This window comes from Danio rerio, chromosome 13 (genome assembly GCF_049306965.1).
Source record: "Danio rerio strain Tuebingen ecotype United States chromosome 13, GRCz12tu, whole genome shotgun sequence".
Classification (NCBI taxonomy): Eukaryota; Metazoa; Chordata; class Actinopteri; order Cypriniformes; family Danionidae; genus Danio; species Danio rerio.
In genome coordinates, this window is record NC_133188.1 from 55,713,302 (window position 1) to 55,733,894 (window position 20,593).

General features: G+C 37.4%; 1 protein-coding gene across 11 annotated transcripts in view; it reads left to right on the top strand.

Moving 5' to 3' along the window:
* cfap46 (cilia and flagella associated protein 46) overlaps positions 1–19,934 on the top strand; it is a 189,262-nt gene extending 169,328 nt beyond the window's left edge. For 6 of the 11 annotated variants that reach the window (XR_012389014.1, XM_073920364.1, XM_073920365.1 and 3 more), the window contains 9 exons: positions 7,321–7,400; positions 7,842–7,902; positions 11,660–11,701; positions 12,328–12,427; positions 12,521–12,633; positions 18,143–18,209; positions 18,485–18,621; positions 19,601–19,690; positions 19,803–19,934. Coding sequence is in view for 10 of the 11 variants with exons in the window: in XM_073920364.1 (XP_073776465.1) it covers positions 7,321–7,400; positions 7,842–7,902; positions 11,660–11,701; positions 12,328–12,427; positions 12,521–12,633; positions 18,143–18,209; positions 18,485–18,621; positions 19,601–19,690; positions 19,803–19,891 (779 nt within the window). In the remaining variant the exon portion in view is untranslated. The remainder of the gene's footprint in view (positions 1–7,320; positions 7,401–7,841; positions 7,903–11,659; positions 11,702–12,327; positions 12,428–12,520; positions 12,634–18,142; positions 18,210–18,484; positions 18,622–19,600; positions 19,691–19,802) is intronic. The other 5 variants (XM_073920368.1, XM_073920366.1, XM_073920369.1 and 2 more) reach the window with 2 other exon arrangements.
* Positions 19,935–20,593: the final 659 nt, after the last annotated feature.

Below are 20,593 nucleotides of genomic sequence, written 5' to 3' on the forward strand. Positions count from 1 at the left end.
GTCTCCACTGCAGCAGGACTTTATATTCTATACTGGACATTATTTCTGTTCAGTGATGACACTTTAGTCTGAGCAGAGTCAGAGCGCACTGTCCTCATCAAATCAGTCAACATCAAGACATGATCAGATTTATTGAGCTCAAATCAGCAAAATCTAGAGGCCTTCACCTTTCATAGAGACACTTCTGACACCAAATCAGCAACTAAAGGTCAACTTATTATTTGTTGTTCCTAAAACTTAAATAGGCCACAAGACTTCTGTCAGGTAGTGTATTATCAGCCTGATCTCACAAGAAAACGTAAGTATTTTATGTTTTGGCAGTTTAGTGGCTAATTCGTACGAGTTCAGTCGTAAGAAATTGTACGATTTTAAAAAGGAGGCGTGGCACCTAACCCCACCCCTAAACCCAACCGTCATTGGGGGATGAGCAAATTGTACTAAAATGTACGAATTAGATCGTACGAATTCATACGAATTAGCCGATAAATGAAAAAGTTACGAATTGCTGTGAGATTATGTTGGTATTATTCAATTGTCTAAAAAACAAATTACTTAATTGCCATAAATTGGTTAAATAACCTAGTTAAGCCTTTAGATGTCACTTTACTAGTATACTAACGTTACTAGTGTCTTGAAGAATATCTAGTCAAATATTGTGTGCTGTCATCATGGCAAAGATAAAATAGATTAGTGATTAGAAATGAGTTATTAAAACAATTATGTTTAAAAATGAGTTAAACAAAAATCTCCGTTAGACATCACTTGGTAAATATTTGTAAAAAAAGAATACAAATTTCACTGGAGAGCAAATATATTAGCATTCAGTTGTAAGTAAATAAAAAGATTGACTGACTTAACTATCTGCAGTGTTTTCTTTGTATATTTGCAGGTACAAATTTAAAGTCCTGACACACTTAAAATGAATCCAAAGCACTTGTGTAGTCTCAAACTAAATGATGTATTTTTGTGAGTTAGTTTGGCTCACTTTCCTCCATTCAGAAGTGTATAACTGTGCTTGAAAAAATTGTTTGTTTTCCAGTTTGTCTCATCATCTCTGCCAGAGTTATTTTATTCTAAGGCAAAGGTGGTGTAATGCAATTTTTTTTGTAAATTTCCACCTACCCAACTTTGAAGTCTCGCCATATCTCCATACAGTGGTAAAAAATGCAAACTCTCATTTTCAATTGACAAAGAACCCTCTGAAATTACAGACAGGCTGCTGAAAGTAATGAATATGACTGTGTGTTTTCTGGCTATGTTTGTATATACCACCTTGAAAAAAATGGACAGACACAGTTTTGTTTGATACTAGAAGATGACAGATGACTCTATTATTCTGTATGCAATAATTTTTGTAATTACAGTATTGGAATACCCCTTTTTACTAAGTCCTAATTATTATTGTTATTATTAATAATAATATTATTGTCATTTATTCATTTTCTTTTCGCCTTAGTCACTTTATTAATTAAGGGTCGCCACAGCGGAATGAACCGCCAACTTATCCAGCATATGTTTTACACATTATATTATTGTTATTATTATCATTATTATTATTATTACTACTACTACTACTAATTATAAATAAATAAATCCTAATCTAATAATGATAAGCTATATATCATTGAAAGGTTTAAGACTCCTGGACACATATTTTACTGCTGTATTTTGTTTTTTGTTACGTATTAAGAGTAATAAAATTAAATAATAGTTAATTAAAAAGTAATTAAAAGCTAATTTTATATTGTGGTCTAACATAAAGCAATTAAAACAAACTATATATCATCTGAAAGCTTTAGTGTTCTACTTTCCATGTGTGGTTACTGATTTCTGATTGGCATCACAGAGCAACAGTTCTTGATTCATTTGGATACTCAAAGCATTACTTTGCTAAAGCAATCCACATGTAAAACTGATTTTTGATGTTTTTTAAAGCCTAAATTCATTTTAAATAGCAACAAATTTTCCAGATTACTTTAGAATTTTTAGTCTGCTTAACAAAGATTATCAAAAGTTTGAAACAATATGGTTCATATTCATCAAAACATGGGGGCACCTGTATAAGATCACCAATGGAAACTGAATGTCTGTTGGTCATGTCTGGTACTGCAGTAAAAATCTCACTGAAAGCTAATTTTTTGAGACATCAACTTCTAATTTGGAGTTTGATTTGTTCAGATATTTAGCTTTGATTTGGTCTATTTTAGGCTAAAACTGGCTTGTGAAAAATTTATTCTATGTAATATAACAAAAAATCTACAATGATTGTTTTATTATTTTCATAAACATACAGGGGTAAGCAATTTTCTCAAATCTATTCACCAAAACATTGCAATTAGCAGTCATTAAAGTTGAACGTGATTTTCATGTCTATGTTCAAAAGGTAGGAGCAACAGTGAAGGGGTTAAGAGGTTAATTTGGGCCTAAAAATGGTTCACATTGGACACATTCATCATTGGAGAAACTAAAAAAAAAAATGCACTCTGAACATTTAGGACTGATATCAAATGTTCAAAATAGAAACAAGGCTGAAAACGAGCCCAAACACTGAATAATCAGGCCATGTGTAAGTGGGTCTTCAGATGTGGGTCAGTCACAGAGAAGTGGACTGATCCCCAGTGACTCCAGTCCAGCGCTGGTGTCTTTAGGCAAGGTCACACCAGTGTCTGGGGCTTAATATGCACTTTATTCTTACTGTTACAGTACTGAAACATTTAAGCAGTTCTGTGCCAGAGTATTAGGCCATGATTTATTGTATTATCTGTGGCTTTAACAATTCAAGAGCATCATACTACAAACAGCTTTATTAAATTTGTGTATGTAATTTCTGTATAATTATAAGACTCGTTGCAGAATTGAGGGTTCACTTGAGGCATTTTACAATCATTTTCCTTGAATTTGAATGATATACAACTAATGAATAATTGACAGTAAACTAACACTATTGTTAATGTATGATGATGCAACATGCTTACATGTGATAGAAAAAATTTGATTGTTTCTGATTGTTTTTTATGTATTATGTAAAAAAAAGTTGACAGTAACAGAGTTGACCTTAGTAGAGTTGACGGTAACAGTGTTGACAGTAACAGTGTCAACAATAGTAGAATTGACTTGAATTGAGTAGAGTTGATACTAACAAAGTTGACAATAGTAGAGTTGATCCTAAAAGAGTTGACGGTAACAGAGTTGATTTAGTAGAGTTGACAGTAACAGTGTTGACAGTAACAGAGCTCATCATTGTAGAGTTGACAGTAACAGTTGACGGTAACAGAGGTGACTTTAGTAGAGTTGAAATTAACAGAATTGACCATAGTAGAGTTGATGGTAGCAGAGTTGACTTTAGTAGAGTTGATGTTAACAGAGGTGTCAGTAACAGAGTTGACAGTAACAGGGCTCATCATAATAGAGTTGACAGTATCAGTTGACGATAACAGAGGTGACTTTAGTAGAGTTGAAATTAACAGAGTTGACCTTTGCAGAGTTGACCATAGTAGAGTTGATGGTAACAGAGTTGACTTCAGCAGAGGTGACAGTAACAGAGTTGACCATAGTAGAGTTGATGGTAACAGAGTTGACTTCAGCAGAGGTGACAGTAACAGAGTTGACCATAGTAGAGTTGATAGTAACAGAGTTGACTTCAGCAGAGTTGACAGTAACAGAGTTGATGGTAACAGAGTTGACCATAGTAGAGTTGATAGTAACAGAGTTGACTTCAGCAGAGGTGACAGTAACAGAGTTGATGGTAACAGAGTTGACTTCAGCAGAGGAGACAGTCACAGAGTTGACTTCAGCAGAGGTGACAGTAACAGAGTTGATGGTAACAGAGTTGACCTTAGTAGAGTTGACTTTAGTAGAGTTGACAGTAACAGAGTTGATGGTAACAGAGTTGACCTTAGTAGAGTTGACTTTAGTAGAGTTGACAGTAACAGAGTTGATAGTAACATAGTTGACTTCAGCTGAGGTGACAGTAACAGAGTTGATGCTTACAGAGTTGACCTTAGTAGAGTTGACTTTAGTAGAGTTGACAGTAACAGAGTTGACTTCAGCAGAGGTGACAGTAACAGAGTTGATGCTTACAGAGTTGACCTTAGTAGAGTTGACTTTAGCAGAGTTGACAGTAACAGAGGTGACCATAGTAGAGTTGACGGTAACAGTGTTGACAAAAAACAGAGTTGACCTTAGTAGAGTTCATGGTAACAGTGTTAAAAGTTAGAGAGTTAACCGTAACAAAGTTGACTGAAATGGAGTTGATGGCAACACAGTTGATGGTAACAGTTGACTTTAACAGAGTTGACAATAACAATGTTGACTTTAAAATAGTTGACTTGAACAAATAACAGAGTTGAGGGTTGCATAGTTTAAAGGTAAGAGAGTTGACGGTAGTAAAGTTGACGATAGTAGAGTTGATGGTAACAGGCTTGATGGTAACAGTGTTGACAGTAACAGAGTTGACGATAACAGAGTTGATGGTAACAGTTGACAATAATGGAGTTGACTTTAAAATAGTTAACTTGAACAGAAAACAGTTGACGGTAACAGAGTTGACTTCAGTAGCGTTAACTTTATTAGTGTTGACTGTAACTGAGTTGACGATAGCAAAGTTGACAGTAACAGAGTTAACGATAACAGAGGTGACTTTAACAGAATTAACTTTAAAAGAGTTGACCATACTGAAGTTGATTCTAACAGAGTCGACTTTAACACAGTTGACCGTAACAAAGTTGATGGTAACAGAGTTGATGGTAACGGACTTAAACGTAACAAAGTTGAAGGTACAGGAGTTGAGGGTAATGGAGTTAAAGATAATAGAGTTGACCGTAACAAAGTTGACAGTATCTGAGTTGACAGTGAAAGAGTTGAAGGTAAAAGAGTTGACCATTACAAAGTTGATGGTAACTAAGTTGACGGTAACAGAGTTGTCCATAACAGAGTTGACTTTTACAGACAGCAATGTTGACACTTGACAGTAACAGAGTTGACAATAGTAGAGTTGACAGTAACAGAGTAGCAGTAACAAAGTCGGCTGTACTGGAGTTGACAGTAACAGAGTTGACTTTAGTAGAGTTGATTTTAACCAAGATAACTTTAACAGATAATAGAGTTGAAGATTACAGAGTTAGCAGTGGTAAAGTTGACAGTAACAGAGTTGACATTTTCCAGCATTGTGTGCTTTAGCTCCAGATGCTAACCTCACACCAGATGCCATGGCATGTCTAAAACACAGTTTCTAGAATTTTCATCATATTTCTATAAAATTTAATAAGAAATTCACTAATTCAACAATAATGACATGATTTGATGCCTTCTAGAGAAAATGATGTGGCGAATGGTGTGCCCTCTAGTGGTTAAGAGGAAAATCAAATCAAATACTAATTTAAAAATTACAAATTTTAAATAAAATGAAATGTGCTGACACATGCTGGCCGCTCCACCATTATGAAGTTAAAAATAAAAACATTACATTTAAAGTTTCTGACCTTCAATAAACGAGTTATCATATATGCAGAACAATGCTAAATGGGAATGTTCACTTCAACCTTTCACATTCATCTTTTTTCCAGTGAACAGTAATTTTCCCTCTTCTTCGCACCTCAGCACTAAAATGCCATATGCAAATATACTGTACTGTAGCTTGTTCCATCTGCGGTCATTTTTCAGTGTATAATATCAGCGCACACACACACACACTCACACACACACACACACACACACTCACTCATGCGGATCAAAAGACCATTAGCATAATTTCAACACTCATAATTTAGCATTATGTCAGAGAGACACAGAGCCAGGCAGCACTTACTAAAGAAGCTATTTGTTATTTATACACCGGATTTTGCATGAGACATTGACTAAATTACTGAGTGCATTGAGGAAATCCAGCATTGTACTAATCATATTCCCCCTGCAAAGTTTATATTTTGTTCATTTTTATAACTGGCACAAGGACAATGTATATTTGAGCCATTTTCTTCTCATTTCTTTGCTCACAGAACACACTTACAGCTAAATTTTACATTAGTGTGTTGTGTTACACTTCTTTTTTCCTCGTCTTATTCATTGATTTGAATATCAAATAGCTGTACTTACTATCAAAAATACGAGATCTGTTGCTCATAAAAGTAAAAAGCTGATATAGTTTGATATAGTCTGATATAGTCTTTTTGAATATGAACTAACAGTGAAAAATCCTTCTAAAGCTTTTAATAACCTCCTGTATTTATATTTAAATGTATCTACCGTATATTTGCATCAAACTTTGCACAGTGTAGAAAATGCTGCATTACAAAAAATGCTGTTCTCACTCAGTTTTTGTTTTGTTTCTAGTCCAAATATCTAAAAACTCTTAAATCAAGATGCATTTTCCAGACAAGCCAACATATAGTCTTGTTTTCAGAAATGAGTCAAATGAAGTGAGTTTTTCCGTAAAACAAGCAAAACAATCTGACAATGGGGGAAGTGAAGTAATCTATTTTCCCTTTTGACATAAGATTATTTTTCTTACCCCACTGGCGGATTATTTTGCTTGTTTAAAGGAAAAACTCACGTCATTTTGACTCATTATTTCTGAAAACAAGACTACATTTAGTGCTGATTTAGAAAATGCTTCCTGAGTTAAGAATGTTCAGAAACAAGACAAAAACTAATAAAGCGTTAACATTATTATGTATATTAAATGTGATCAATATAGTTACATAATAAATCTATGGGCGGCACGGTGGCTCAGTGGTTAGCACAGTGGCTTCACAGCAAGAAGGTTGCTGGTTTGAGTCTCAGCTGGGTCAGTTGGTGTTTCTGAGTGGAGTTTGCATGTTCTCCTCGTGTTGGTGTGGGTTTCCTCCGGGTGCTCCGGTTTCCCCCACAGTCCAAACACATGCGCTATAGGGGGTGTTTAACAGCTGGAAGGGCATCCACTGTGTAAAACATGTGCTGGAATAGTTGGCTGTTCATTCCGCTGTGGCGACCCCTTGATAAATAAGACACTAAGCTGAAGGAAAATAAGTGAATGAATGAATGTTTTGCCTTGGGAAATGAAGTTTGCTGTCGGTGTATTTCCATAATTGTGTTTAGGGTCAAACTGAAATGATGATAAAGTGTCTGAGATCAAGGTGTGTGTGTGTGTGTTTGTGTGTTTGTGTGCATTAGCTCCGCATTATTGAAGTACAGACGACTGTCAGACGGGTGGATATTAAATGTCGCTGGCCTTTGCGTGTTTGTGTGTGTTTGCGTGCGTGTGTGTGTGTGTTTGCGTGCGTGTGTGTGTGTGTGTGTGTCTCATTTCCTCTCATAATAAGTTGTGTTTTCTCCATCCCGCAGTTGAAAGTGAGCATAAAAAGGAGGCCAAAGGTGTGCGAGTGGTCAAGGGGAGAAGCGATCAGAGCCGCAGCATCAAAGCGGTGTGTTTTCTGATGATCTGGCCACTGCTGATACACACACACACACACACACACACACACACACACACACACACTTCTGTCATTCCTGCATTTCAAACGGACAATTATAGGATGTGTTTTCCCTGCGGATGCGCTTTCTGTGTTGACCCAAAGTAAAGTGACCTTTCATGTTTGTCTGTGTGTGTGTGTGTGTGTGTGTGTGTGTGTTTCTGTCTCTGTCTGTGTTTTTCTGCATGATTGTGTGTGTTTCTCTGTGTGTGTATTACTGTGTGCGTATGTGTGTGTGTATGTGCCTGTGTGTGTTTGTTTGTGTGTTTTGCATTTGTGTGTGTGCGTGTGTGTGTTAATGCCTTTGTGTGTTTGTTCTCTATCTGTGTGTTTGTACGCATGTGTGTGTCTGCGTGTGCGTTTGTGTTTCTGCGTGTATGTGTGTGTGTATAGGGGCCGGTCAGTCGTATCCCTCCCCCAAATGCAGTCCTGCTGGATACACACGGATTCAGATGTATCCTTCATTTATCAGCGCTGTGATGTGTGCGTGTGTGTGTGTGTGTGTGTGTGTGTGTGTGTGTGTGTGTGTGAATGTCAGCGCAGTGTTTCTGATGACTCCTGCTGCTCTTTATTCTATTAGACGTCTTTAAAGTCTGACTGAACATGTTTAAAGGTCCCATATAATGAGAATCTGGACACACTTAGGCATAGCTAAATAATAAATCCCATTCACACCTTGATGATAACTGTTCTTATAAATATAATGATGCATATATAAATGATGAAAATCCGTTTAGTATCATTTTCAATTAATGTGCTTTTCATTGGTGATTCCCCAAAGTAACCAGCAGGTGTGCTGCGAGTGTTTCTGACCAGTGAATCTGGCTCGTGTAATCTGTCCAATCAAAGCTATTAATCTAATCCAACAGTGAATCTAGCACAGAACAACATTCTGCAAGTGATCCTGATATCATTACTCCTCATCTTTTTCATTATAGCCGTGATCTGCTGTTGTTTTTCATTCAGAATGATTTTAACCACTCTGTTCTTTATCGTTGTTTTTATAGTCATTGTGCTTGATGTGAATGATCCGTAAGAGATTAATATGTACATGGAAATGCCCATACACTGTCAAAAAGCATCTGATAATGAACAATTTCTGCATTCAGTAATTCACTAGTGTTTTGGGTTTATTTGTGGTTGTGAATTGCATTGTGGGACGTTGATCTCTGCTCTGTCCTCTTTTGATGTTGAAAATTCAACTCTACAGTTTAACAAAGTGACTTTAATTGACATTTTAGTCATTTGTAATACTAATATAATGTGTAATAAATAATATCTAGAGCAGGCGTGTCAAACTCAATTCCTGGAGGGCCGAAGCCCTGCACAGTTTAGTTCCAACCCTGCTCCAACACACTTACCTGTAGGTTTCAAACAAGCCTGAAGGACTCAATTAGTTTGATCAGGTGTGTTTAATAAGGGTTGGAACTAAACTATGCAGAGCTGCGGCCCTCCAGGAACTGAGTTTGACACCTGTGATCTAGAGGAATAAGTTTGTGAAATAACAGAAAATAAATGCAGTTTATTACAAGGTTTCTGTAGACATGAGCATGAAAGCACAGCTCATTAATATTCATGACCCTTCTAAATATGGTCAAAACCAATCAACTCACATAATATAATACTTTAAACTATTAAAAATATTAATCAAATTCTCTTTTTCCAACTTTTCGAGGTCATTAGAAGAAAGATCAAGATCCCATAATCTTATTCAAAAACAGAAATAATCTGGGAAAGTAATATATGAAAACATGAGTCACGAAATATGCAACACTGCAAATGTAGGGATGTTTTTTACAGTGTACCGTGAACCCCAAACACCATTGTTTACTCATTCTCATGTAAATGCTGGAGTAAAACAGGCCAATCAAAGCAAAACACTGACTCTAGGGGTGGGCGGGATGACCAAAATACAACCTTAAGGTCAGAGTACATTTATTTAATGGTGACAATATATTAATAGAATATATTAAATTATAAAATGTATATAAAATGTATATAAAATGTATATTTATATTTATATTTTTATATATATATATATATATATATATAAATATATATATATATATATATATATATATATATATATATATATATATATATATATATATATATATATATATATAAATCAAATACTTGAAAGGATTTTTTTTCTTTTTAGTTGGAGCTTGTTAAATACAGAAGAAAAAAAAATGTTTCTACTCTTGGATTTTGTCCAGGTCTAGTTTCCTTTTTTTAATCCTCAAATTAAACCACAATTCGAAAGAAATTTTGGATTTTGTTTAGTTTATTTTCATAAATTTAAAAATGTAATGAGGCGATATAGGAGAATCTGTACCAGTCCTTACTTTTATACGGGTTACATAAAAAGAGATCATTTGTTTTCGACTTGAATCAGTTAATGCAAAAATAGCCATCAAGCTTTACATAGATGTCATAAATCATCATTTTTTTTGACTATTTGCAGAGTTTCCTTTAATTTTAGTGAGTTTTTCTGACCACAGGCTGCACGCGTCTAATGCATAAGCTTGTAATATCAATGCCTCGTGGGCGTGGTCGCATTAAATCTAATGAGATCAGACTGAGAAACTAGACCTAGCGTTGGTTTCATACTGATAACTTTATCAAGCTATGTTTGTTTTCAACATGCATAGCTGCGTTTAAAAAAGTAGACACTTTAAGCTTTCTAGAAATACATCTCTCATCTGTGTGTGTTTTGTATTCACGGAGTTTTAGCGCATTTTACTGACGCGTTTCTAAAAGCAGTTCACGGAGAGAGAAAAGACAGAATGCCTACACTGTTTGTTTTCATAACAGATTCGATTGATGTATTGATCTTATCTGTACGATCGAAACTGAAAGGGTAATTTAAGTTCATTTCAGCAGTTTGACGACACCACAAGTCAAAACGCATATACGCAGTCTTCGACCCCAGAGGGTTAATACTTCAGTTTCAAGTTATTTCAGTGATATCTAGTTTTTCTTTCTTAAATACCAATAATTTTGTCCATGTCTGTAAAGTTGAGATGCACAATATTCAACAAAGGCTCATTCTGAAAACGTAGTCCCGGGGACGTTTCTGGAGACCGTGAAATACGTCCCGGGAGGTACGTATGGCTGCATTTCATTTTTTTAAGCGAACGCTACTGGCAGGGCCGGAGCAAGCTGAACTGCCGCTCTAGGCAAAGGACGATCACGCTGCCCTCAAACCGAAAGTGAAAACGAAAATGACCGGTTATCAAAGTGAAGAACCCTATTCTGCCGCCCTAGGCGCGGGTATAACTGCGGTCGCGGGTGGTACGGGAGGTGTTCGGATGCCGCCCTAGGCGCGGGTATAACAGCGGTCGCGGGTGGTGCGGGAGGTGCTCGGATGCCGCCCTCTCTATTCTGCCGCCCTAGGCGGTCGCCTAGGTCGTCTCTATGGACGCGCCGGCCCTGGCTACTGGGCAGTATGACGCTGTTCCCCTTCGCGCTTACTGGCTGACCGCTAACCTCCGTGTGGAGGGCTTTCCAGTTTGTCCAGTCAGCTCATCGTGTACGTCGGCAGACTTCAGATGCAGAGAGGAGTTGACCACGGCGACCGGGTTCGAGTTCGGGGAAGATCGGTTCAAGAAATCAGGTAAGACAAAAACAGAATTCAAAAGAATAAATTGAATGAGTGAACAACAGGGTGAGAACGCGGTGAAATCCGAAAACGTGGTAAATAATCAGTCAAGGGCTTTTCTTTTTCTAGACGGCTTTTCTAAATTGTTGCTTTTCTAAATTGTTCATGCAGAGACAAAATCTGCAAAAATACATACCTCCCGTATTTCGCGGTCTCCAGAAAGATCCACGGGACTACGCTTTCAGAATGAGCCTGGGTTGAGAATATTGTATGTTTTTGCAGATATTGTAAACTCTTTTTGGCTGAGCTGATCTGTTCTGTTGGTGTGGAGATCTTTATCGCCCATTACTATTATCTTCTCACAATTAATTAAAATCAGAACTGACATGAGCAAGAAAGCACACCTCATTAATATTCATGAGCCGCACAAATATGGTCAAAACCAACCAAATTATACTTGAGGCCATTCCTAGGTTAAGAAATGGACCTGTTAATTTGGTTTTATTTAAGCCATATACCTACTATTTAGATATTAGATTATACGTTTTAACATGTTGTGTTAATGCATTCTGTGGAGATATTTGCTCTTAACTCAGACTACTTCAAGATGTGGTTGACGATCAGGAGGAAGATGATGGAAAGCAGAGCGGTGAGTGGAGTAAATCTGCGCAAAAGACTTCATGTTGGCATATTTCTGAACCAAAGAAATCAATACTTCTAATCATGGAGGACACATTTCACTGATCAAACGTGCCAGCAAAGATATTTGAAAAGCTTTAAGTCAATGTTTTTCCTATTCATTTTAAATGCCGTCTTTAACACTAGTATTGTTTCCTGATCATCAAAAAAAAAAAAAAAAACATTTGAATTCAGCAATAAATTAAACAGATTGTCTGTCAATGGAGCAGGTAAAATACTCTTATTTTAAACCAATAGCCAGATTATTTTGCTTTTTTTTTGCTATTTATTTTGTTTTAAGGGAAAACTCTCTTCATTTCGACTTTAAACACTATATTTATCACTTGTCCAGCAAATGCTTCTTGATTTAAGAGTTTTTAGATGTTTTGACTAGAAAAACTCTGAGTAAGAAAGGCATTTTTTGCAGTACTCAAATCTCAGAGCAGATTGTAATGTAATGTGTATTTTATATAGCGCATTTATTGTATATAACAATACACCAAAAGCGCTTCACAATCATGTGTGTGGGTCTCTCCACTGCACTCTGTGTTAAATGAGTGTAATATTAAGTAACACTCGATCTGTTGGTTTATTCAGAGAACTCGAGTCCAGCACAGATCATGAGGAAGATCATCACACACACACCGCAATTTACAGCTCAGTGGGAGGGAATGATGGGTGGCCGGCACACACGCAGGTCTGGAGACACACACACCTGACCACAGCTCATGTTTACAGGTACCTGAAGGCCTGCAGTGTGAAGTGTGTGTGTGTGTGTGTGTTCTGTCAGTGTTTCAGAGCTGGAGCAGATGCTGGAGTCCTGCAGCGCCTTCATCTACTGCAGCATCAAGAGCTTTTCCTCCTGTTTCCCTCCTGCAAAGATGGCCACGCTCAATCTGTGTGGTACTGTCGCCCAATCTACACACTTACTGACGCACAGTCTACACACACTGCAGCAGAGTTTACTGTCTCACAATCTGCACACATTAAACCAAATGAAGGAACTTTACACTTTTATTAATAGCCATATCCCGATCACACACACACACACACACACACACACGCACACACACCAAACTTTACACTTTTATTAATAGCCATATCCCGATCACACACACACACACACACACACACACACACGCACACACACCAAACTTTACACTTTTATTAATAGCCATATCCCGATCACACACACACACACCAAACGTTACACTTTTATTAATAGCTATATCCCGAACACACACACACACACCAAACGTTACACTTTTATTAATAGCCATATCCCGATCACACACACGCACACACACACACACACACCAACACACCAAACTTTACACTTTTATTAATAGCCATATCCCGATCACACACACACACACACACACACACACACACACACACACACACACCAAACTTTACACTTTTATTAATAGCCATATCCCGATCACACACACACACACACACACACACACACACACACACCAAACGTTACACTTTTATTAATAGCCATATCCCGATCACACACACACACACACACACCAAACTTTACTCTTTTATTAATAGCCATATCCCGATCACACACACACACACACCAAACTTTACACTTTTATTAATAGCCATATCCCAATCACACACACACACACACACCAACACACCAAACTTTACACTTTTATTAATAGCCATATACCGATCTCACACACACAAACACACACACACACACACACACACACACACACACACACACACACCAACACACCAAACTTTACACTTTTATTAATAGCTAATTATATTATACTAAACATGATAAATAGGAGTTATTTATTTTAGCCTGTTCATTAAAAAAGTCTTGCATTTACCAATTAGACCCATCACTCCGCTGTGTGGTGTGTTTTATATATCAGTGTATTTTAATGGTATTTCAGTCTCCACATCTGTCCATATTTTACACATTAATCGCTGTCTGAGGATCATTCTTCCCTGCGCCTGCTCTTATTTCTTCATATGAAACGTTAGTTTGGTGTTTTTTAGGTTTTCTGATTGGGTTTGAATTAATTGTGATTAAAACTGTCTGTTTAATGAATATTCATGATGTCATTCTTGAGATTAAGCTTATTTTACATGCTCTAAATCCTCTTTCAGCTCTGTTTTTAAACTCTCTTACCCTCTCTGTGCGGCTTTCAGCATTTATAAAGCTGAATTTGTTATTACTGCTTAAATATATATATATATATATATATATATATATATATATATATATATATATATACACACACACACACACACACACACACACACACACACACACACACACACACAGTTGAAGTCAGAATTATTAGCCCCCCTGAAATATTAGACCGCTTGTTTATTTTTTCCCCAATTTCTGTTTAACAGAGAGCAGATTCTTTTTCAACACATTTTTAATCATAATAATTTTAGTAACTAATTTCTAATAACTGATTTCTTTTATTTTTGCTATGATGACAGTAAATAATATTAGACTAGATATTCTTCAAGACACTTCTATACAGCTTAGAGTGACATTTAAAGGCTTTACTAGGGTAATTAGGGTAACTAGGCAGTTTAGGGTAATTAAGCAAGTTATTGTATAATGATGGTTTGTTCTGTAGACAGTTGAGTAAAATTATAGCTTAAAGCGGCTAATAATTTTGTCCCTAAAACGGTGTTTAAAATATATAAAACTGCTTTTATTCTAGCCGAAATTAAACAAAATAAGACTTTCTCCAGAAAAACAAATATTATCAGACATACTGTGAACATTTCCTGAATCTGTTCAACATCATTTGGGAAATATTTAAAAACGAAGAAAAATATTCAAAAGGGGGCAAATAATTCTGACTTTAACTGTATATATATATATATATATATATATATATATATATATATATATATATATATATATATATATATATATATATATACATAAATATATACATAAATATATATATATATATACATATACACACAGATGAAGTCAGAATTATTCGCTCCCCTGTTTATTTTTTTTCCCTAATTTCTGTTTAACAGATATTTTTTCAACACATTAATCTAATCATCTAATCATAAAAGTTTTAATAACCCAACGATTGTTTGTTTATTAGACTATTGAAAACATATAGAGCTTAAAGGGGATAATAATTTTGACCTTAATATGGTGTTTAAAAATTTTAAAACTGCTTTTATTTTAGTCGAAATAAAACAAATTAGACTTTCTCCAGAAAAAAAAATATTATCAGAAATACTCAGAAAATGTCCTTGCTCTGTTCAACATCATTTGGGAAATAAAAAAAATAAAAATCTAAGCGGGGCGAATAATTCTGACTTCAACTGTATATATACTATATACTATGTACTATATACTGCTATTATACACACACACACACACACACACACACACACACACACACACACACACACACACACACACACACACACACATATATATATATATATATATATATATATATATATATATATATATATAGTTGACGTCAGAACTACTAGCACCCCAGAATTATTAGCTTCTTGTTTATTTTTCCCCCAATTTCGGTTTAACAGAGAGCAGATTTATTTAACACATTTCTGCACATAATAGTGTTAATAACTCATCTCTAATAACTGATTTATTTTATCTTTGTCATGATGACAGTAAATAATATTAGAGCAGATATTCTTCAAGACACTTCTATACAGCTTAAAGTGACATTTAAAGGCTTCACTAGGGTAATTAGGGTAACTAGGCAGGTTAGGGGAATTAGGCAAGTTATTGTATAATGATGGTTTGTTCTGGAGACTATCAAGAAAAAATATAGCTTAAAGGGGCAAATAATTTGACCTTAAAATGGAGTTTAAAAAACTGCTTTTATTCTAGCCGAAATAAACAAATATTATCAGACATACTGTGAACATTTCCTTGCTCTGTTAAACATTGTTAGGGAAATATTTAAAAAAGAAGAAAAAAATTTGAAGGGGGTTAATAATTCTGACTTCAACTGTGTGTGTGTATATATATATAATACAAGGTAGCATAGGCCAGGTCCTGGCTGGGTCAGTTGGCATCCAAACAAATGCGCTATAGGGGAATTGATGAACTAAATTGGCTGTAGTGTATGTATGAGTGTGTTTGAGTGTTTCCCAGATCTGGGTTGCAGCTGAAAGGACAATCGCTGTGTAAAACATATGCTGGAATTGTTAATGGCTCATTACACTGTGGCGACCTCTGTAGATAAAGACTAAGCCGAAAGAGAATGAATGAGTGAATGAATATTATCGAAGGAATATTCTCTGATAATGTAACCACGATATCTTTCATTTTGACTGAGATTTGATTCTGATCTGATTTTTTTGATTTTGATCTGTTCGAGAAATTGCAATTAAAAGTAAAGCTTATATTTAAAACTGCATCACACCTAAATCCTAATTAACCCGACTAAGTGCCAAATACCAAATTAAGGTTGAGAATCTCCCATGTTTAGTGATAGATGACACATTTTTGGGGAATTTATTAAAATATTTGTTAAACAGATCTAATTTGTGTTAATAGTCTTGATATCTTGAATTATTTAGCTCCTGCCAGTAAATGCATCTTGATTTAAATTCCTTTAATCTGTGCATTTCATGAAAACAAAAAAATACTAAAGTTTGCCCTTGTCATTACAATCTGCAAATGCGCCTCCTGTTTGTTTTGAGTTAAATTCTCCAATTAGATCTGTGGTATTGGGAGTGGCTTACACACTTAACCACGCCCCTCCAGCTGTCAGAGCTATGACAACAATCAGAAATAGTGGCAGGAGGAGTCTGTAATAACTCTCTCCAAACCCTTTTCCCCATCTTTCTGAATGACACGCCTACTTTACTGTAATCCAATCAGCTCACGTTAGAGAAAACAAGCCCCGCCCACTGTTTACTCATTTAATATTCCGTTTGTCTAGGAACTGCATCACAATATGAATTAAAAAGCTTCTGATTCATGCAGACTTCAAGTTTTTGATCCAGTGGGAATTGTCAGTAAAATAAAGACATGTTTATGCTTTATTTTTAATATTAATCCATCATAAATCAGTCATCAACATAACTGTGAGAGTCTGTGCTGATTCACACTGTGGGTTCATTAGTAATTGTTAAACGTGTGTGAATGTGATGAAGAGGAGCAGGAGTGTGCACAGATGAACAGTGTGATGAATAAATGACAGGAGATCAGAGATCTCATACACACACACTCACACACACACACACACACACACAGATAAATGAGAGTGTGTGTGAGCTGTGTGAAGTGTTTTTATAGGCCTTTTCTGATCCACAGGGAACAGATTTAATCCACTCTGTACACAACAGACGGACACACACACAACTTGTCCTCGATTTGCTTACACACACACACACACCCATACATATTTGCACATACACGCACACACATACATACTGTACATATTTGCAGAAAGATACACATACAAAATGGCACACACACTCACAGGCACACAGAAAGACACACACACACACACACACACACACACACACACACACGCACGCACACACACATTTGAAAAAAATACGAACTATAAATGTGTGTGTGTGCATGTTTGCATGTGTGTGTATGTGCGTGTGCGTGTGTGTGTGTGTGTGTGTGTGTGTGTGTGTGTGTGTGTGTTTCATTCACTCATTTTCCTTCGGCTTAGTCTGATTATTTATCATGGTCGCAGTGGAATGAACCGCCAACTATTCCAGCATATGTTTAACGCAGCGGATGCCCTTCCAGCTGCAACCTGGGTACTGGAAACACCCAAATACACTCATTCACATTCATACACTACGGCCAATTTAGTTGATCAGTTCCCCTATAAGCTCATGTGTTTGGAGCACCCGGAGGAAACCCACGCCCACACAGGGAGAAAATGCAAACTCCACACTAAAACCCAGCTGAGATTCGAACTAGCAACCTTCTTGCTGTGAGGCCACAGTGCTAACCACTGAGCCACCCTGACACCCTTTGTTATTATTGTTGTTTAGTTATTTGGATTGAAGCTTCACACTACCGCTCTTAATGCTCTTTCTAATGCTACTGTGTGTGTGTGTGTGTGTATGTGTGTGTGTGTGTGTGTGTGTGTGTGTGTGTGTGTGTGTGTGTGTGTGTTTGTGTGCGTGCATGCGTGTGTGTGCGCGTGCGTATGTGTGTGTATGTATGTGTGTGCATGTGTGTGTTTGTGTGCGTGCGTGCGTGTGTGTGCGCGTGCGTATGTGTGTGTATGTATGTGTGTGCATGTGTGTGTGCGTGTGCATGTGTGTGTGCGTGTGCGCGTGTGTGCGTGCGTGCGTGTGTGTGTGTGTGTGTGTGCGTGTGTGTGTGTTCGTGTGTGTGTGTGTTCGTGTGTGCCTGCGTGTGTGTGGTTTTCTGCAGGTTGTCAGATGGTTTTACTCTTTGACTGCGGTCAGAACACAGACGGAGAACATCAGAGGTTAAACATGTAAACACTCTTCTCACACCATCACAGACTAAACCTGAAGCGCTTCATGAGTCTGATGCCTTTTGATAAATACCATACATGGAATAATGTATAAAATAATAATAAATAAAGAATCAATGTAGATTAATACAATCAGAGATGATAAAAATGATGAAGATTAGTTCAGATACAGTACTGCTTGTTATGGACTCATTTCATTGTGTTTTTCTGCGTGTGTGCGTGCGTGCGTGTGTGCGTGCGTGTGTGCCTGCGTGTGTGTGTGTGTGTGTGTACAGCCACAGTGTTGTGTGTGCAGACGCTGCTCTTAGCTCAGTGTATCTGCTGACCCTCAGTGGAGTTCATTCAGTCCTGATCAACCAGTGGCAGAGCAGCACCGCAGAAAACACACACAACATGAGCTCCATGCTGAACCGTGAGTCTCACACACACTTAAACACATACATATACACTCACACAGACACACACACACATATTTGCACATACAATAAATCACAAACACACACTTATACAAACTCAATCACATACACAAATACACACACACGCAATAAATCACAAACACTTACAATTACAGACGCACATTCACACACACACACAATAAATCACGAACGCACACAATTACACATACAGACTTACATTCACACACACACACTCACTCACTCATTCACTCACACACGCACAATAAAACACAAACTCACACAATTACACATACAGACTCACACACTCACTCACTCACTCATTCACACACACACACACACAATAAATCACGAACGCACCCAATTACACATACAGACTCACACTCACACACTCACACACTAACTCACTCACTCACTCATTCACACACACACACACACACACACACACACACACACACACACACACACACACACACACACACACACACAATAAATCACGAAGGCACACAATTACACATACAGACTCACATTCACACACTCACACACTCACTCACTCACTCATTCGCGCACACACACAAAAAATCACAAACACACACACAATTACACATACAGACTCACATTCACACACACTCACTCACTCACTCACTCAAAAACACACACACACTCACAAAATAAATCACAAACGCAAACACTCACTCAGACACACATATACTTATACATACTCAATCACATACACACACACTCACACAATAAATCACAAACGCACACAATCACACATACAGACTCACATTCACACACACACACTCACTCACTCAGACACACACCTATACATATTCACTCAATCACATACACAAATACGCACGCACACACACGCGTGTGTGTGTGTGTGTGTGTGTGTGTGTGTGTGTGTGTGTGTGTGTGTGTGTGTGTGTGTGTGTGTGTGTGTGTGTGTGTGTGTGTGTGTGTGTGTGTGTGTAGATCTTCTGGAAGGTGGACTGACGTCAGGACGAGCCGCTCATGTTTTAAGAACACACAGATCAGAAAACACAGAATTCTGCAGTCAGACAGGTGCGTGCATATATATGTGTGTGTGTGTGTGTGTACGTACGCTGTTTCTGCTGCTTTTACACACATTATGAAGCTCAACACAGGCTGATGAGTGTGTGTTTCTGTGTTTCAGCTGTAAATGAAGACGCTCAGAGAATCACCCTCAGCGCTGCTCATTTCAACATGGTCCTCTATGGCCTTCCGCATGTCGTGGTGACGTGAACGCAAGCTTTATTTCTCTTCCTGCTAATAAACTCTTATTAATGCCTCATGAATAATATTTAACAGGGCATCTTTATTTGGCTTCTGATCTTTCACTTGGAAAAGTCTGATTTTACAAATATTGCTGAAGTTCTCATCAGGTTAGCCGTAACAATCATACCTGTCAACATTGGGGTGTGAAAATAAGAGATATATACCATTTCTGTGTGGAGTTTGCATGTTCTCCCTGCATTCGTGTTGGTTTCCTCCAAGTGCTCCAGCCTGATCTCACGAGAAAACGTATTTTACGTTTTGGCAGTTTAGTGGCTATTTAGACCGAATTTGTATGAGTTCAGTCGTAAGAAATTGTACGATTTTAAATAGTAGGCATGACACCTAACCCCACCCCTAAACACTTATAGGGTACTTATGATTGCTAGCAGCTGACTCGCATTATCCAATTCACTACGATCCAATCAGATGACTCCTAAACTACTATAAATACCCTGGGGTTTATTCCCCCCTTCCTCCCCTACGCCTCCTTCTTAGACGGGTGACACGGTGGCCCAGTGCCTAGCACTGTCGCCTCACAGCAAGAATGTCTCTGGTTCCTGGCTTTACCAAAACTAGCAGACATTTCTGTGCGGAGTTTTGCACTTCTTCCCGTGCTCACGTGGGTTTCCCCCGGGTTCCCCGGTTTCCTCCCACCGCCTAAAAACATGC